Source organism: Dryobates pubescens, chromosome 10 (genome assembly GCF_014839835.1).
Source record: "Dryobates pubescens isolate bDryPub1 chromosome 10, bDryPub1.pri, whole genome shotgun sequence".
Classification (NCBI taxonomy): domain Eukaryota; kingdom Metazoa; phylum Chordata; class Aves; order Piciformes; family Picidae; genus Dryobates; species Dryobates pubescens.
In genome coordinates, this window is record NC_071621.1 from 7,634,624 (window position 1) to 7,649,876 (window position 15,253).

At 40.0% G+C, this 15,253-nt stretch overlaps 1 protein-coding gene across 1 annotated transcript in view; it reads left to right on the plus strand.

Moving 5' to 3' along the window:
* The window catches only part of OCA2 (OCA2 melanosomal transmembrane protein), a 219,560-nt gene that overhangs the window by 52,054 nt on the left and 152,253 nt on the right, over positions 1 to 15,253 (plus strand). The window contains exons 3-6 of the mRNA XM_054164621.1: positions 5,038 to 5,136; positions 5,724 to 5,912; positions 10,706 to 10,763; positions 11,598 to 11,670. Of these exons, the coding sequence (XP_054020596.1) occupies positions 5,038 to 5,136; positions 5,724 to 5,912; positions 10,706 to 10,763; positions 11,598 to 11,670 (419 nt within the window). The remainder of the gene's footprint in view (positions 1 to 5,037; positions 5,137 to 5,723; positions 5,913 to 10,705; positions 10,764 to 11,597; positions 11,671 to 15,253) is intronic.

Below are 15,253 nucleotides of genomic sequence, written 5' to 3' on the forward strand. Positions count from 1 at the left end.
TTTTTTCAACACTTCTTTGTAGAGCTTTCAGCCTTTAAGATTCTTTTATGCCCTAATTAGCTTTATTGTTTAATACTACTCTTGTTCTCTAATTAGAGTAATCACATCACAGGGGAGCAGAGTCTTTTTGGCTTTTTCTCTAATTATTTTTGTTTTGTCAAGCCTGGTGGTTTCCTGCTGCTTGTTCTTGTCCATGCGTTTTTTCTCTCTGCAAATGGATGTTGTCATATAATATTTTTTAAATTTACCTGAAGACCTTACCCATTTTTCCTGTATTGGCCATTTTTGGCTATCTGTGAAGCTCTACAGCTCCATTTAAATGTGTCAAGAGCTACACCAGAAAGTGTGGATAACAAAAGTGCAAATGAAAGTGAAGGTGATGTCTTTAACTAGCCTTCTGGATCCTTCACCTCAGGTTCTACCCTTTAAATCACCTTTGACCAAACTTGTATCTTTTCTTCTTATTTGCCATTGTTGTGGTTGCTTTGTCCTTCCGCACACTTTGCATATTGGTCAGTCCCTTACAGTGTTGGTGAATACTCACTGAGGTCTGGAACCGTCAGTCGATATACATATGCCTGTGTAACACACAGCAGTGTTGCTATCAGCTAAGAGGGCTAATGGCATCCTGGCCTGCATCAGGAACAGTGTGGCCAGCAGGAGCAGGGAGGTCATTCTATCCCTGTACACTGCACTGGTTAGGCCACGCCTCGAGTACTGTGTCCAGTTCTGGGCCCCTCAGTTTAGGAAGGATGTTCACTTGCTGGAACGAGTCCAGAGAAGAGCAACAAAGTTGGTGAGGGGTTTGGAGCACAAGCCCTACGAGGAGAGGCTGAGGGAGCTGGGGTTGCTTAGCCTGGAGAAGACGAGGCTCAGGGGTGACCTTATTACTCTCTACAACTACCTGAAGGGAGGTTGTAGACAGACGGATGTTGGTCTCTTCTCCCAGGCAGCCAGTACCAGAACAAGAGGACACAGTCTCAGGCTGCTCCAGGGGAGGTTCAGGCTAGATATTAGGAAAAAGTTCTATACAGAGAGAGTGATTGCCCATTGGAATGGGCTGCCTGGGGAGGTGGTGGAGTCGCCATCATTGGAGGTTTTCAGGAGGAGACTTGATGGGGTGCTTGGTGCCGTGGGTTAGTTGTTTAGGTGGTGTTGGATTGGTTGATGGGTTGGACACAATGATCTTGAAGGTCTCTTCCAACCTGGTTTATTCTATGTATATTCTATGTATTCTATGTATATCAAACTCCAAAAAATTTAAGGAAAATGAAGTTTTTGCAGAAAGTTTTCTGGTTACTAATCTCAGGGGTTTTTTTATATCCTAGCAGGAAAAGAAGAAAAGTGAGTGTGGAATGCTTAAAAATGAGTGCGATGCAAAGCTGGATCAGAACAGCGTGTAGTATGTGTTAGTTGGAGCCATTTTATGGCATAATTCTGTTTAAAAGTAGAATCAGCTAATAGGTCTTTTCATGAGTTAAATTTCTGAATGTAAAAGGTGCACCATCAGAATTTTTATTAAAATTGGCACCTTTAGATTCAAGCTTTGAATGTAGTGGGATGCCTGGATTAGCTTGGTGAGCACACATTTAAAGTCCTGATAAGTGTTTTTGCTGTCCTTGTGGATTTTGTTTCATGAAAGGTCAAGGGAAACTTTTAGATCTAGGGCTATGATAAGATTAAACTTGTTTTGAAATAACAGAGTTTCCCCATTTAATTTCTTTGTTGTTGCTGGTTTTCATGAATGATATTCTCCTATTTAAAAAAGGAAGCACTTTGACAGCTTCAAACTATGCAATCACCTCTTCACAGATGAAGCATCAAGTGCAATGTAACACCTCAGTCTGCCTAAGTGTTGACCTGAGGTAGCGGATAATCCAGCCTCTCTAATTTACTCATTCTCTTCTGTTGACTCTGCAGACACAGTGCTTACAGCAGTTTGAATGAGTGTTGTGGCTACTCAAGGATGAAATAATACTCCACATCTATCATGGCTTCTAGTTGATAACACTACTGAACAAGCAAGCTGAAACCTTAAAAGGAGGTTTTAATTTTACAAAGTTTGAGTTCATGCACACCTCACAAATTACAAGAAATTCCACTGTCTTCCACTGTGTTACAAAGATACATATACAGATTTATTTTTTAAAATTCAATTACCAGTCACCTTTGCATATTTATTTAGTTGTCTATGTTTTAATAATTTCTTTCCCACAGCAGGCCAGCAATAGCAGAAGACATTTTAAATTTCTTGCAAGTGTTTCTGGGAGTAATGAGATCTGCATATTGACTGTGTGTCTAACAGATGTCTTTGGGAATTTCTAGGTGGTGGCTAGCTGATGTTCTGAACAGAATAAATCTGAACTTTCTGAATAATGATGGTTTTGATGAGAACTTGTGGTGGTGAGAGAAGGCCCAGCTCTCCCTCCCCCACAAAGAAAGAAACCACGTCTGACTCAGTCGGAGAAGCAAAGGGTAGAGCTGTATTCACAAGCAATATGGAATGCAGGTTGTATATACACAATATATACAGTATTTACAATATATACAGAAATATACGGCAAAGAAAATAATACAGGAACAAAAACTCCCTCCTCTGGACAGAGGAGGGTTCCCCACCCTGTACCTCCTCTGTCCCCTCACCTCCCTTCTTTCCCAAAAAGGGTTAGAGAGAGAGAGAGAAAGGTAGTTATTAAGGAGGAAATTCTCTGTTAGGCTTCAAAGCGCATGCAGGGATTAGTTTTCTTATCTCAAGGTTGACAGGTCCCGCTGCTGTTGCTCAGAAGCAGACAGGCTGGAAAGGCAGAACAGACTGGAACAGAGACAGACTCAAACTGAACTTAAACTTAAAGTTGCATTCTACCAATCTACCAATGAAATTAATTTAGAATATCATGTTTTCATTTTAATACCAAGACATTCAGCCAGAGTATCCCAGCACTGTCCCTTTCTTAAAGGCACAGCCTAAAATGGTCACAGAACTGTCTTGGGAAGACCCAGGTCTTGGAGAGTGTTCTAAATTCACTCAATTATTTAACATTCCAGCCAGCATCCTGTGATGGTGCTTGGTTCTCTTCAGCTGTTTCTTAAGCTTGGGGATTTATATTTTAGCAAAAGGTTTCTTAATAATGTTAAGCAGTTGTATGTCAAGAAGAAGCCTACTCTGTCAATTATCTACAGCATCAGGACCAAGACTTTGACAGGAACCTTTTGGAATGGATTCTGCCGCAGAAATAAAGTATTTGTACTTCAGATAAAGCTTTCTTTCTCAATATGAAGGTCGCTGAGGTTGTTGTAATGATTAGAGGATTTCTGGTGATACATGCCTCAAATAATATTTATGGGACAGAAATGATCCTATTGTTTTATGTTTTATTAATTATATAATGTGAATAGATAAAAATATATGTAATTATTTACCTTAAGAATTTTGCCTTACTAATATTATAGTGCAGTTGGACTTGATGATCTTTGAGGTCTCTTCCAACCTTGGTGATACTGTGATACTGTGAATGTAAATTTAGGTGACAACGGAGGCTGGAATCAATATGGCTGACCGATATGATCGAGTATCGATCCTTTATTGTTCCAGTATTGCAGGCCTATGACACAGGCCTAAGGTGTGAGTATAGCACAGTAAAGCATGGAAGAAGAGGGGATAGGAAAGGCAGAAGTGCCTAGCAAGGAAACTGCTACAACTTATATAAACTTGGAGTGCCTTGTTGGCATGGACACATTGGTTCCCTATGAGTGACTACACATCACACTATTATAGATTATTGGTCCAACTACTAATGACACGTGAGGTTTGTTGATGCAGGTGCATGTCCTGTTGTCCCAAGCTGTGTTTATAGCTACCAGTGCCTTGCTTTAGTTACAGTGCTGCAGGCGCAGCACTGTTTGGTACATTGCTAGCTGGCTCTGCACTTATGCTGAGCATGGTCTACCACCATGTCAGGCTCTAGGCCTGCACTGCCAGATTGCTCACACTGCTTGTCCCTGGCATTGCCACATTTAGGTGTCCAAAGTATAAGCACATGAGTGTGAGTTATGTGTCTATTGCACCTCACATCAGCCGCGGGAAATTTAAAACACGCCCGAGGCTTGTGCCGTCCAGCATTTCACTAGAAAGCTGACTTGGGACTGGCACTCGGGACCAACATGCTCGAGACGAAAGGCACTTCATTCTGCTTTCCATTTCAGGCTCTTTGGGGCAACAGGACTCCAGCAGTCACCAGGCAGGGAGCAAAGGCTGGCATAGCCGTCTTCTTGCATGCCTGCCTGAGATCATGACATCAGCCGTGGGAAATTTGGAACATGCCCGAGGCTGGCACGGTCTAGATTTCATTGGAAACCTGACTTGGGACCAGCACCCAGGCAACCATCATCAGAACAAGCTGCACCAAGGGAGGTTTAGGCTGGATGTTAGGAAGTTCTTCACAGAAAGAGTGATTCACTATTGGAATGTGCTGCCCAGGAAGGTGGTGGAGTCACCATCACTGGAGGTGTTTAGGAAGAGACTGGATGGGGTACTTAGTGCCATGGTTTAGTTGATTAAATGGTGTTGGGTGATAGGTTGGACTTGATGATCTCAAAGGTCTTTGCCAACCTGGTTTATGCTATTCTATTCTATTCTATTCTATTCTATTCTATTCTATTCTATTCTATTCTATTCTATTCTATTCTATTCCATTCCATTCCATTCCATTCCATTCTATTCCATTCCATTCTATTCCATTCTATTCCATTCTATTCTATTCTATCCTATCCTATCCTAATTGATTATTTTAGGGTAAGATAAGTTTATCTTATTTTATGCAGTGGAGTCCATTATGACTACAAGGAAGTAACTACCATGATGTGTTCAAACTTAATGAAACCATAAAACTGTAATGAAACCATAAAACCAAATAAACCATAGTTTAGGTGAACGCTATTCTTAAAGAATATATGATGCACTTGCATCATAATGTTGTGTAGAACTGTAGTGAATCATTGAACTGCAGACTTACTGCTTGCTTTTTTTTCCTCTCAAAGGTACCACTTCAATTTTTCCAAATTATTCAGCTCAAGGTCAAACAACACTGGCTTTACAGAGAAGACACCGCTACTGAAAGTTTCCTCAGAGGAAAATAGGTGAGTTACTTTCATTTTACTCAAAATATTTTTTTTTATAGGCTCTCTTCTATTTAATTGTGCATGTTTTTTTCTTATATCCTGACAATAAACCTGCTGGGAAATAAAGTGAATAGCAGGGGTTCTGAGCAAAGAATTACTCTGGAGGACTTTGAATATAAAGAATGGACTGTAAATGGGGAAGAGAAGGATTTAAAGTCTGAGGTCAGGCAACTGCAGGTCATACGTGTTTATTTCCTCTGTGTGGTGCTACATCAGGTGCACTGAAAGGCAGAGCAGAGCTGTAGAAAGCATCCCTATTGGGATTTACACACCACATCCTGATGTAGATCTGTTTGGTGCATCAGAAAGCTGTTTCTCCCAGGTGCACCTAAACATCGTGGGGTCTTGGTTCTTGCTCCCCAGTCTACCCAGCTGTGTCACCAAGTGGAGCTCACTCTGTACTGCATAAGTCTTTCTATGATTTTGCCCCCCCCCATTAAAATCTCTCACAGTGCACCTAAGGATGTGAAAGGTCAGTTGCATCTACCAGCTGTTGAAATAAACCTCTCTTTTGTTTCATTGTGTTTGCTGAAAACGTATGACAGGTTTCAGCGCATGGCTCTTCATAATCCAGATTTTACCACAGATGATGATTCATGGGACAACAGCTCTGCAGAATTTGAGCAAAGGTTCCAACTGGGAAGTGAAATGACAAGTTTGTCCAGATCTGCTTCTTCTGAGAAATATGAAATCTTGGACAACCTTCACATCAAGTTCAATTTACCAAAGATGAGGTCTGAATTAAAATATTCATTTATTTCTTATTGCATTTCTTTCTTTCTTTTTTTTTTTTTTAATTAAAAAAACTATGCAGAGATTAGTTTTAAAAACAGATGTCTCAAAAATTTATTTTTTGAAAACAAATAACTCTGCATAGTTATGCAACATCTTCTGTTGATATCTTATAAATAAACCCCAGTGAAACTGATTCCAGACTCTACTTAATGATAAAAAGCCTGTTTGTTCTTATAAGCATCAATCATGGCACCAATTCTATATTTGTTATTAAATGCCTTCTATATTTCTCTTAACGTTTCTATGAAACAATTTCTTAAAAGCTCCTTAGCTGATGCCACAGCTTCATTCAGTGTTTTGTTCCTTTTTTTGAAATACTTACCTTAAAATATGTATCTAACACAGTCTTTCTGTACTCATCACAGTAGCTTTTCACATATACACAATACTTAGTCTAACTGAGAATATTTCCATCCTGAAGTACATTGATATATCTCACTCCTTACCTCAAAGCAGTCTTTTACCTTCTGGTGGGGTGAAGTTTCCCCCCAGCATTAACTTTGCCAGACCAACTCAGTTAGAAGCAAATGAAGCTGGATTTACAAGCAAGAACTACACTTTACAACAGAAGGCAATGAATCTGTACAAAATATACACTATTTACAGTATTATACACATATTTACAATTAGCAAACAACACAAAAATCCCCCTGGTCAGAGACTGGGTAAGCTGTTCCACTGCACAACCCTCCCTCCCTCCATCCCCCAACCCCCCCATGCCAGGAGAGAAAAGGAGCAGATAAAAAGCAGGGGTAAGACTTAACTAAACAGCTCAGTCAAGGCCAGCCAAAGGAAGTTAATCTCTCCCAAGCAAAGCAAAACCAGCAGATATCAGAAGAGAAGAGAGAATTGTTATGTTACAGCCTATCTTACTCTAGATATTTATCCAATGAATTTGTTTAGAATGATCTTTTCTTTTCCTTTTTACACCAAATAGTGATTTATTTATATTTTTCTACTTTTCTGCTTGAAGTCTGTAATAAAATTTTAAAGGCACAGCCTAAAACCACCACATACCTCATTTAGCATTGAGGAAATTGAATCTGTTAATGTATTAATAGATACAAATGTGATAAGAGCTCAAGTTCAAACACTCTCAGGATATTTTTGCCAGGGATTTAGCTAGCAAATCCTGAGTGCTAATTCTCCTTGACCCTTCCAGAGTTTCAACACATTTTACTAGCTTGGTTCATCCTCTGCAAATAGCTCCCATCTTAGCATGGAGCCCAGCAATGCATGTCTGCATCTCTGTGTTAATCTGTAGACCCTTTCTGAGATATCTGTGTATCTTTTCCCAATCTGTGTATCTTTTCCCAATCTGTGTGATGTTTTAGCTGAACATTGGACAACTGTTTTCCTCCTTTCATCATGTATATAGTGTTGTGTGGAGTGCTGCTCTCCTGCACTGCTGCTGAGCAAATGGAGCAGGAGAATTTCAATGGCTGAAATTAGAGCAACATGAGCAGATGTGAAGAAGTTCGGCAGGTGTTTTTCTTCATGCTTGCCATAGCTTTCCCTGATATTTGATGAAACAAAAGCATCAAGCAGGAGCATAGAATTCATTGTTTCCAGTTTATAACCTGGAGGGTAGTGCAGTTTTCTGGCAGAGCTTCCAGCAGAGTATTTTCATTACTATAGTGCTGGCTGTACATATGGAACCAGCTCTCTTGCCTATTGTAAATCAGCATAACAGCTGAGATAAATAAATGGAGCTAAATTGCCCCATGTCATGTGTGGATCAGGCTAAAAATCATTTGGTTTAAAACAGAGGGTGAAATCTTTCATAGTTGTACTTCATGCCTTTGTAAGTGAAGTCAGGTAGGATTGTGCTGGAAGCCTGTATCAGTGCAGGATCTGACACAGGGTTTGTACTAGCATTGCTGTGCCAGATTAGTACTATGAAGACAGACTGCAAACCACAGATGAATCAACTACTGGTCAATTCTCTACTGTAAGATGTTAAAAGTGCTGCTTCTCTAATACAAAATGAAAACAGACTGAAAACAGAGTCTTCTGAATTATAGATTTAATAAACAACCATTTCCAAAAGCTTTTTCATTCTATCTTGCTAGCTCCTTTAGATGAGTTTCTGTTACTTACAGACAAGTGGTTATGGATTTATAAAGGCTTAATTGATGGGTTCTGATGTCTCTTTTTGTCTTAAAATCAAATTATTGCTATTTCTTTTTTTCATTAATGTGGTGGGTTCAAAATTGCCCCCAACATTGAATTTGCCAGACCAGCTCAGTTGGAAGCAAATGAATGCTGTATTTACAAGCAAAACTACAATCTGCAATGAAATGCAATGAATATGTAGAAAATATACAGTTTTAACAATATTTACAGGTACTTACAACTAATGAACAGCACAAGGACCCCCCTGGTCAAAGACCAGGGGAAGTTAATAGCTTCTGCTTCCCTGCCACACCTTACTCCCCCTGTACACAAAAGGGACAAGAGAAAGAAGCAGAGAGGTGTTAGAACTTAGGCTAAACAATGGAACCAAGGTCAAGCAAAAGTGAGATAGTATCTCTCCTAGAGCAAAGAAGCAAGAGAAGAGAGAAATGGTTTTGCGAACTAAATCTTATGGGAGATAACTCTCCAGTGGGATTGTTTAGAACTATCATTATTTTCCTTTCTACACTCAATAGTGATTTGTTAACATTTTACCACTTTCTGTTCAAGATCTGTGGACAATTGTAAAGACATAGCCTAAAACTCCCACAATAATAATCTGTATTATTGTTGTTGTTATTAATGTTATAAATTATAATTTAAAAGTACAAACCAGAAAATATCAAGTGTGTTGTAACTAAACCAGTCTGGACTGGGGTTTAGTAAGTCGTAACATAATAAATTCTCAGAACCACCAGAATAGAACTGTAATGTAGATAGGGAGAGAATAGACAAACACAACAGAGGATGCATTACTAAGCTGGCACTGGGCTGCCTGGGGAGGTGGTGGAGTCGCCGTCACTGGAGGTTTTCAGGAGAAGACTTGATGGGGTGCTTGGTGCCATGGGTTAGTTGTTTGGGTGGTGTTGGATTGGTTGATGGGTTGGATGTGATGATCTTGAAGGTCTCTTCCAACCTGGTTTATTCTATGTATTCTATGTATTCTATGTATATTTACATAATCACACAATATCATAAGAAGTTGCCAGTTATGAGGTGCTGATAATTACTTTTGTTGTCATTCCTCTCTTTTCAAGCCTTATTATGTTCTTTCCCTTCTCTAACACCTTGTTTTTCAGCAGAGCAAGGCTACCTGGCATTTGTGAAAGAAACCATCTTACTGGCTTCCTTCCCCTCTTTTTCTTCTTTCTCTAGATTTTTATATTGTGTAAAGTTTTATTAAGGTTGTTACCACTTGTATTTCCTAGGATAATGTAGTCCCTTTATACGATCTTCTCTGTGGCAACATGTTTTCACTAGCTTCTGCTTTTTTTTTTTTTTTTCCCTGCCCATTTGGAGAATCTATAAAACAAGAGATCTGCAGAAAATATTTAAAAAAAAAAAAATAGGTCTCCAGTCACTTCTGTTGCTTTTGGTCAATGACCTTGACTTAGAGACTTATTTTCTCTGTGATTAAAATTATTTCTGACTCTCTTCAGACTAGTCTGCTTTAATGTTTTGTTCTATAGCATGTCAATGCAATTATTTATTGCACTGTTTTCTTCTCAATTTAATTATATTCTGGTAACTTGAAATGTTTTTCTTCTTGCATGTCAGTGGGCTTAAATCAAGCCTTACATTTGTCATTCTGTCTGAAAAGTAATGTTTGAATGTTTACTTTTTAAAAAAATAGGATAAGAATAGCAATGCCTTCAGTTAATGAGAAGATGTAATAAGGGCAAATCACCAAAAAGAGTTCTGTAAATTAAGACATCTGTGCAACATTCTTATGGGCAGCCAGAAAATAAGTTAAGAGTTGCCTTTTATGGTAAGACTTTAAAAAGCAGTAATTTAGAGGTTCTAAATATTAAGATTTCGTAGTTGAGAGCATACATTTCAACATACACATTTTAATTTAGAGCTATTCTTGCTTAACCCCCTCAGCAGTAAGCTCTGACACTTCAAAAATTTGATGGCATCACATCTCCAGAAACGGACATTCCTTCAAAGGGTACAGATCTACTTTGGAAAAAATACCTACTTTTGCTGGTTGGTTTATGTAGAGATGCTCGTGATCTATATATTGGGTTCAAAGATACACTATTAAACCCAGGAGATTATTAAAGATTTATTATTATTTTTGTCTTCAAACCATCTTTTCCTTTCAGGATGTATATTAGAAGTCTGGTTTTGATGAAGTAATTCCTGACTGACACCATCTCTTTATGCAACAAGTTGAGCTTTCTGCCTCTCTGGGAGAGACCTGGGCAAGCTGATGAGGGTCTTTGTCTGTTGGGGACTAAGAGCAGCACTGGCAAGGTGGCTTCAGGTCCCATCACTAGCTCATGCTGCAGCCTTCACTGTCTTTCCCAAGGGGTAAAACCTCCTTCCTGCGCAATGAGATCCAGCTGGCAGCAGACTTAGGGAAGGAGCTTTTGTAGTCACTGAGGTTTTCCAAGACCCTGCTGAGTGAGTTGTGGTGTGCATACCCTGATGTAGTATACTATTACCCATAAGTGTTTTCTGTAATGTTTCTGAAATGTCAGAAGTATTCATAGAACAGAAAATATTTGTTTTACACTACCCATATAGCAAATATATGTTTCTTATGTTTCAGATGCTGTCTAAAATTCCTAAAAGTTTCAGGCCTTTTTGTCTTTGTAGTTGTCTGCTCTGTAAGTATTGAATTTACAGTACTCATGTGCCTCCCATTTCTTTAGAATTAGTTTAAAATGGGCTGTGGCAGACATTTAGCCTTAGTTAACAAAACAATACCTGAAGGATGGGGTTGAGATGGCAAAAAAAGAAAATACTGTGGAGGGCTTCATATCTAATCAGACCACTGCTGGGTGCACTAGCCAGCACCATGGACAATGTGATAGGCTAAGCAGTTGAGCTTTAGCAGGGAAGGCAGCTTAAACTCAAATTTGTATGTCATTCATGGCTGCATGTTGAATTTAGGTTGAGTCTTTAGATACTGGATAATACCCGAGGAACATTAATAGGGAAAGCTGTGCTGGGAAGGGTGTACCAGCAATGCCAGTACTATAAGATGTGAAAGGCAGAAGAACGTAGGGAGGTAGGCATCTCCCAAATGGGGCTGCCAGAATGCTCCCTTCTCTACCCAAATTTTCACAATTGGCAAAATATTAGTCTGCAAGACTTAAGAAGCAGTTCAGAAATTTGGAGTTTATCTTTTAGCTGCTGTGAGGACCTTTATTTTGGCTAACAGCATTTCTGTATCAGAGACAAAATAGATGACAGTATTTCCTCAGATGTAGGTGTGCTTTCTGGGTAGATCCTTCATCTTACAAGTTTGTTTTAAGAGAGTATTACTTGACCTTGTTAAAGTATTCTAGGCCAGCTTTTCAGCTGTGGTAGAAACATACCTGAAAATATTCTTCCAATGTAATGTACAGTTTGAATGACTCTTCCTTGAGATAGGCTTAGAAGGTATTTTCCAGTTTTTGTGTTATTAACGAATGTTTTGGGTTTTTTTGTTGCCCTAGATTTTGTTTGGCATTTATCCAGATCAAAGTACATCCTGGCAAATGTTGGCTGTATCACCTCTGGAAAGCTTCTGTATCCTTTTTTCATTGAAAAAAAACCCTCTAAAACTAAACTGAAGTTTCATTGATGAACTCTTCAATTGGGTGAGTATTCACTGTCTTATACTAAGTGTCCTCAGAGCCTGGGCTGCACTTAGACTTGTCCTTTGAGGCAGGCCACAGTGGTGCTCCCTATGCAAAATTAGGCTGAATGACACCTGTCTGATGTGCCTTTTGGCACAGCCTTTTGGTCCAGACTCTGCATGAAGCCAAGAGTGTGGAAGTGGGTTGCAGACCATGTGGGATGAAGGACTAGTAAATAGCTCGGACCGTGGTTATGACATGCACTTGACTACAGAAACTTCACCCCAGACCTGAAACCGTGGTGTATATTTGGACTATGATACTATGCAGTGAACTCCCTCAAAAGCAGAAAACCAGATGATTCATGATTATGTTTCCTAAATGGCTTAGCCTAGCTATGTGTATGGAATTGCAGATCTGTATATATTTTTCAGTGGAGATGCAGATTCCTTTACAAATTTTCCATGCAGTTTTGCTTCTTAGTGAATAAAGGCCACAGATTGCCAAGCAATTGCTCAAAGGAACAAGCAATAGAATAACCTAAAATAAACATGATTAATAGAGGGTGAATGCAGACCTGAATGTGAAAAGTCTTTGTGGGATGAACATTCAGTTAGTAAATAAACAACAACTTTTTCAAATAAATTACCCACCTTGTCAGTGTGAAAAAATGATTCACCTATAGATATATTTCACAAACTTCTGGGAGGTGTCTTGTTTTGAAAAGATGTGACAGGATTAATTTTTGAAATGCAGTTTTTTTCCTGTCTAACTGGGTACTTCCATGGCTTTGAGCAGGGAGAGTCCATTTTTAAAAGATTTGATTGTTAGCATTCTCAATGTCACCAATAAAGGCACAATAAAATACAATAACCAGTATGGTAGAGGAGGAAAAAAAGGACGGTGCTTGAGGGCCATTTGTAATAAAAATGTGAGAGAGGAAATCAAGCCAATATTTAGTAGTACCAGTGAAAATTTCATCTTTACACTGCCATCAATATCCTGTTCACATCAATGTTTTTGTCCTCCTTGAAACTGTTGTCAAAAGTTTCCATATATGTGCACTGTTGAACAGCACCAAATCTGCCATGACCCAGTCTATCAAATGAGGGTGTCTTTAAGTTCAAGTTTTAGTCAACTGTCACAGCTTAAGGATTTCCTCTATTTCCACAGATTGCGGGTTTGAACCATAGCTGCTCCATTGCACAAATTAATTCTGCAACCAGTTATTCCTTTTATTTATTTCAGAAACGTACTGGTAAGACTGGAATTTGAGCAGAAACAGGTGTTCCTATATCTTACATTTTCCCTATCGCATCAGGGTGCTTTCACTCAAATAGTTATCAGAATACAGCGCTCCCATTTCTTGACAAACCTGGGGTTCGTGTCCTGTGTGTTGTGAACTGGATGTTCTATTCCTCACCTGAGGTCACTGAGCTAGGGAAAAATATGAGTGATCCAGCAAAGCTGTGCTTATTTTTCAAGGTAATTAAAGCAGAAGGGTCAAGGAGAAAGTGTATTTCTAAATGAGGTTTGGAAAAGGCACAAGCAATTCTGAATGTTATCTCACTATTGTTGCTGGTGTGCATATGTACAGAAGCAAACTGATATGGTTGTGTTCCACTTTGTTACATTGTGAATGTGCTGGGTTGAGGCAGACCCCCTCCCCACCACGGGCAGAAATAACAACTCAGACAAACGGATTGCAAAAGTGATGGAAAGTTTAAATGGAAAGCGGTGAATGTTTGCAGAGAGACAGAAGCGCAGTGACAAGAGAAATTCCAAAGCAGACCCCAAAAACATCCCATCCCCACTTGAGGGTACACCCAAGATCCCCAGGGCTCCTTCTTCCCCCACCCCTCCCACTCCACTGATAGGCTATTCTCGGCTGGCCAGCTCTGAGACTGCCCATCCCCCCGGCCTTGGGCCTAGCCTGGCCCAAGGCCGGGATACATGTCCCCCAGTTACCGGGTGACAGAGGAGGAAGAAAGAGGAAGAGCCAGACCCCACGCTAGATCTTACAGTGGTGCAGAGAATTATGGTATGAAATACCTAATTTCCTGTGTCCAGACTTCTGGACACAGGAAGTAAACACAGCAGAGGGCACCCAGCCCAAACTGCCACAGTGAAGAAAATATTAATCTCTTGGGCTAGACCTGGATAATGATAACCACAGAGCAGTGCTGAATATATGATTTATGCTGGCTGACAGACCACGGTATTCGCAGTGAACATTAGGTGCTGCTCTCCAAATATCTACAAGAAATACATGGTAGGCTGGCAGGTGTGCTTGTAGTAGTTTTTTTGTCACAAAACCCTTAGAGGTTACTATATGAGACTACTTTGTGTGGAAAATAAGTCTGTTAGCTCATGTGATGCCAATTTTACCTCTTGTTTATGCCTCAAAAGTCATTAGTAAGTGTTGAAGGGGTAGTAGCAACTATATATATATATTTTTTCCTTTTCCTGTGTCCAGTTCTGGGCCCCTCAGTTTAAGAAGGACATTGAAACACTTGAACGTGTCCAGACAAGGGCAACAAGGCTGGGGAGAGGCCTTGAGCACAGCCCTATGAGGAGAGGCTGAGGGAGCTGGGATTGTTTAGCCTGGAGAAGAGAAGGATCAGGGGTGACCTCATTGCCCTCTACAACTACCTGAAAGGTGGTTGTAGACAGGAGGGGGTTGGTCTCTTCTCCCAGGCAACCAGCACCAGAACAAGGGGACACAGTCTCAAGCTGTGCCAGGGGAGGTTTAGACTCGAGGTGAGGAAAAAGTTCTTCACTGAGCAAGTCGTTCGTCATTGGAATGGGCTGCCCAGGGAGGTGGTGGAGTCGCCGTCCCTGGAGGTGTTCAAGGGGAGATTGGACGTGGCACTTGGTGCCATGGTCTAGTTGTGGGGTCTGTTGGGACAGGTTGGACTTGATGATCCTTGGGGTCTCTTCCAACCTTAATTATACTGTGATACTGTGTAAACCACTTCCTCTCATTTTTATTTATTTCCAAAAATACATCGATGTGTTTTCTAGGGGTGTGTGCTCACACATACAATGCATCTATATACACAAGAAAAATAAAAACAAAGTTCAAAATATATTTAAAAACCAAATTGTGTCATCCCCTTTGGACTTCATATCCATTGTCATCCTGCTGTCACATAGTTGTGTTTTTTCTTTCATGCCCATTAGATCATAGGCTTACTCAGAGGCAGGACTTTGTCTTTTGTGCTGTGAGACACCTGTATCAGCTGGTGCGAGGCTGACTTGTTTTTCACGCAACATCTCTTTGTCACTTTTCCACTTGGTCATTTGTTTATATTTTTGTATCTTTGTATCTTGCTTGGATTTACTCTAGCTGTTTTTCTTCCCATTATTTCCCCCCCTATATAGCCTACTCTATCTCCCTGTACTTTGCCCATCCTCATGGGTACAAACCTGTAACATATCACTGAGGTGTGTTGGCTGCAGTTTTTGAAAACATCTTGCCTCCTGTGAATTAATAGAAGCTTTTTGAGTCTGTAAGTTGTGGGGATTTTGTT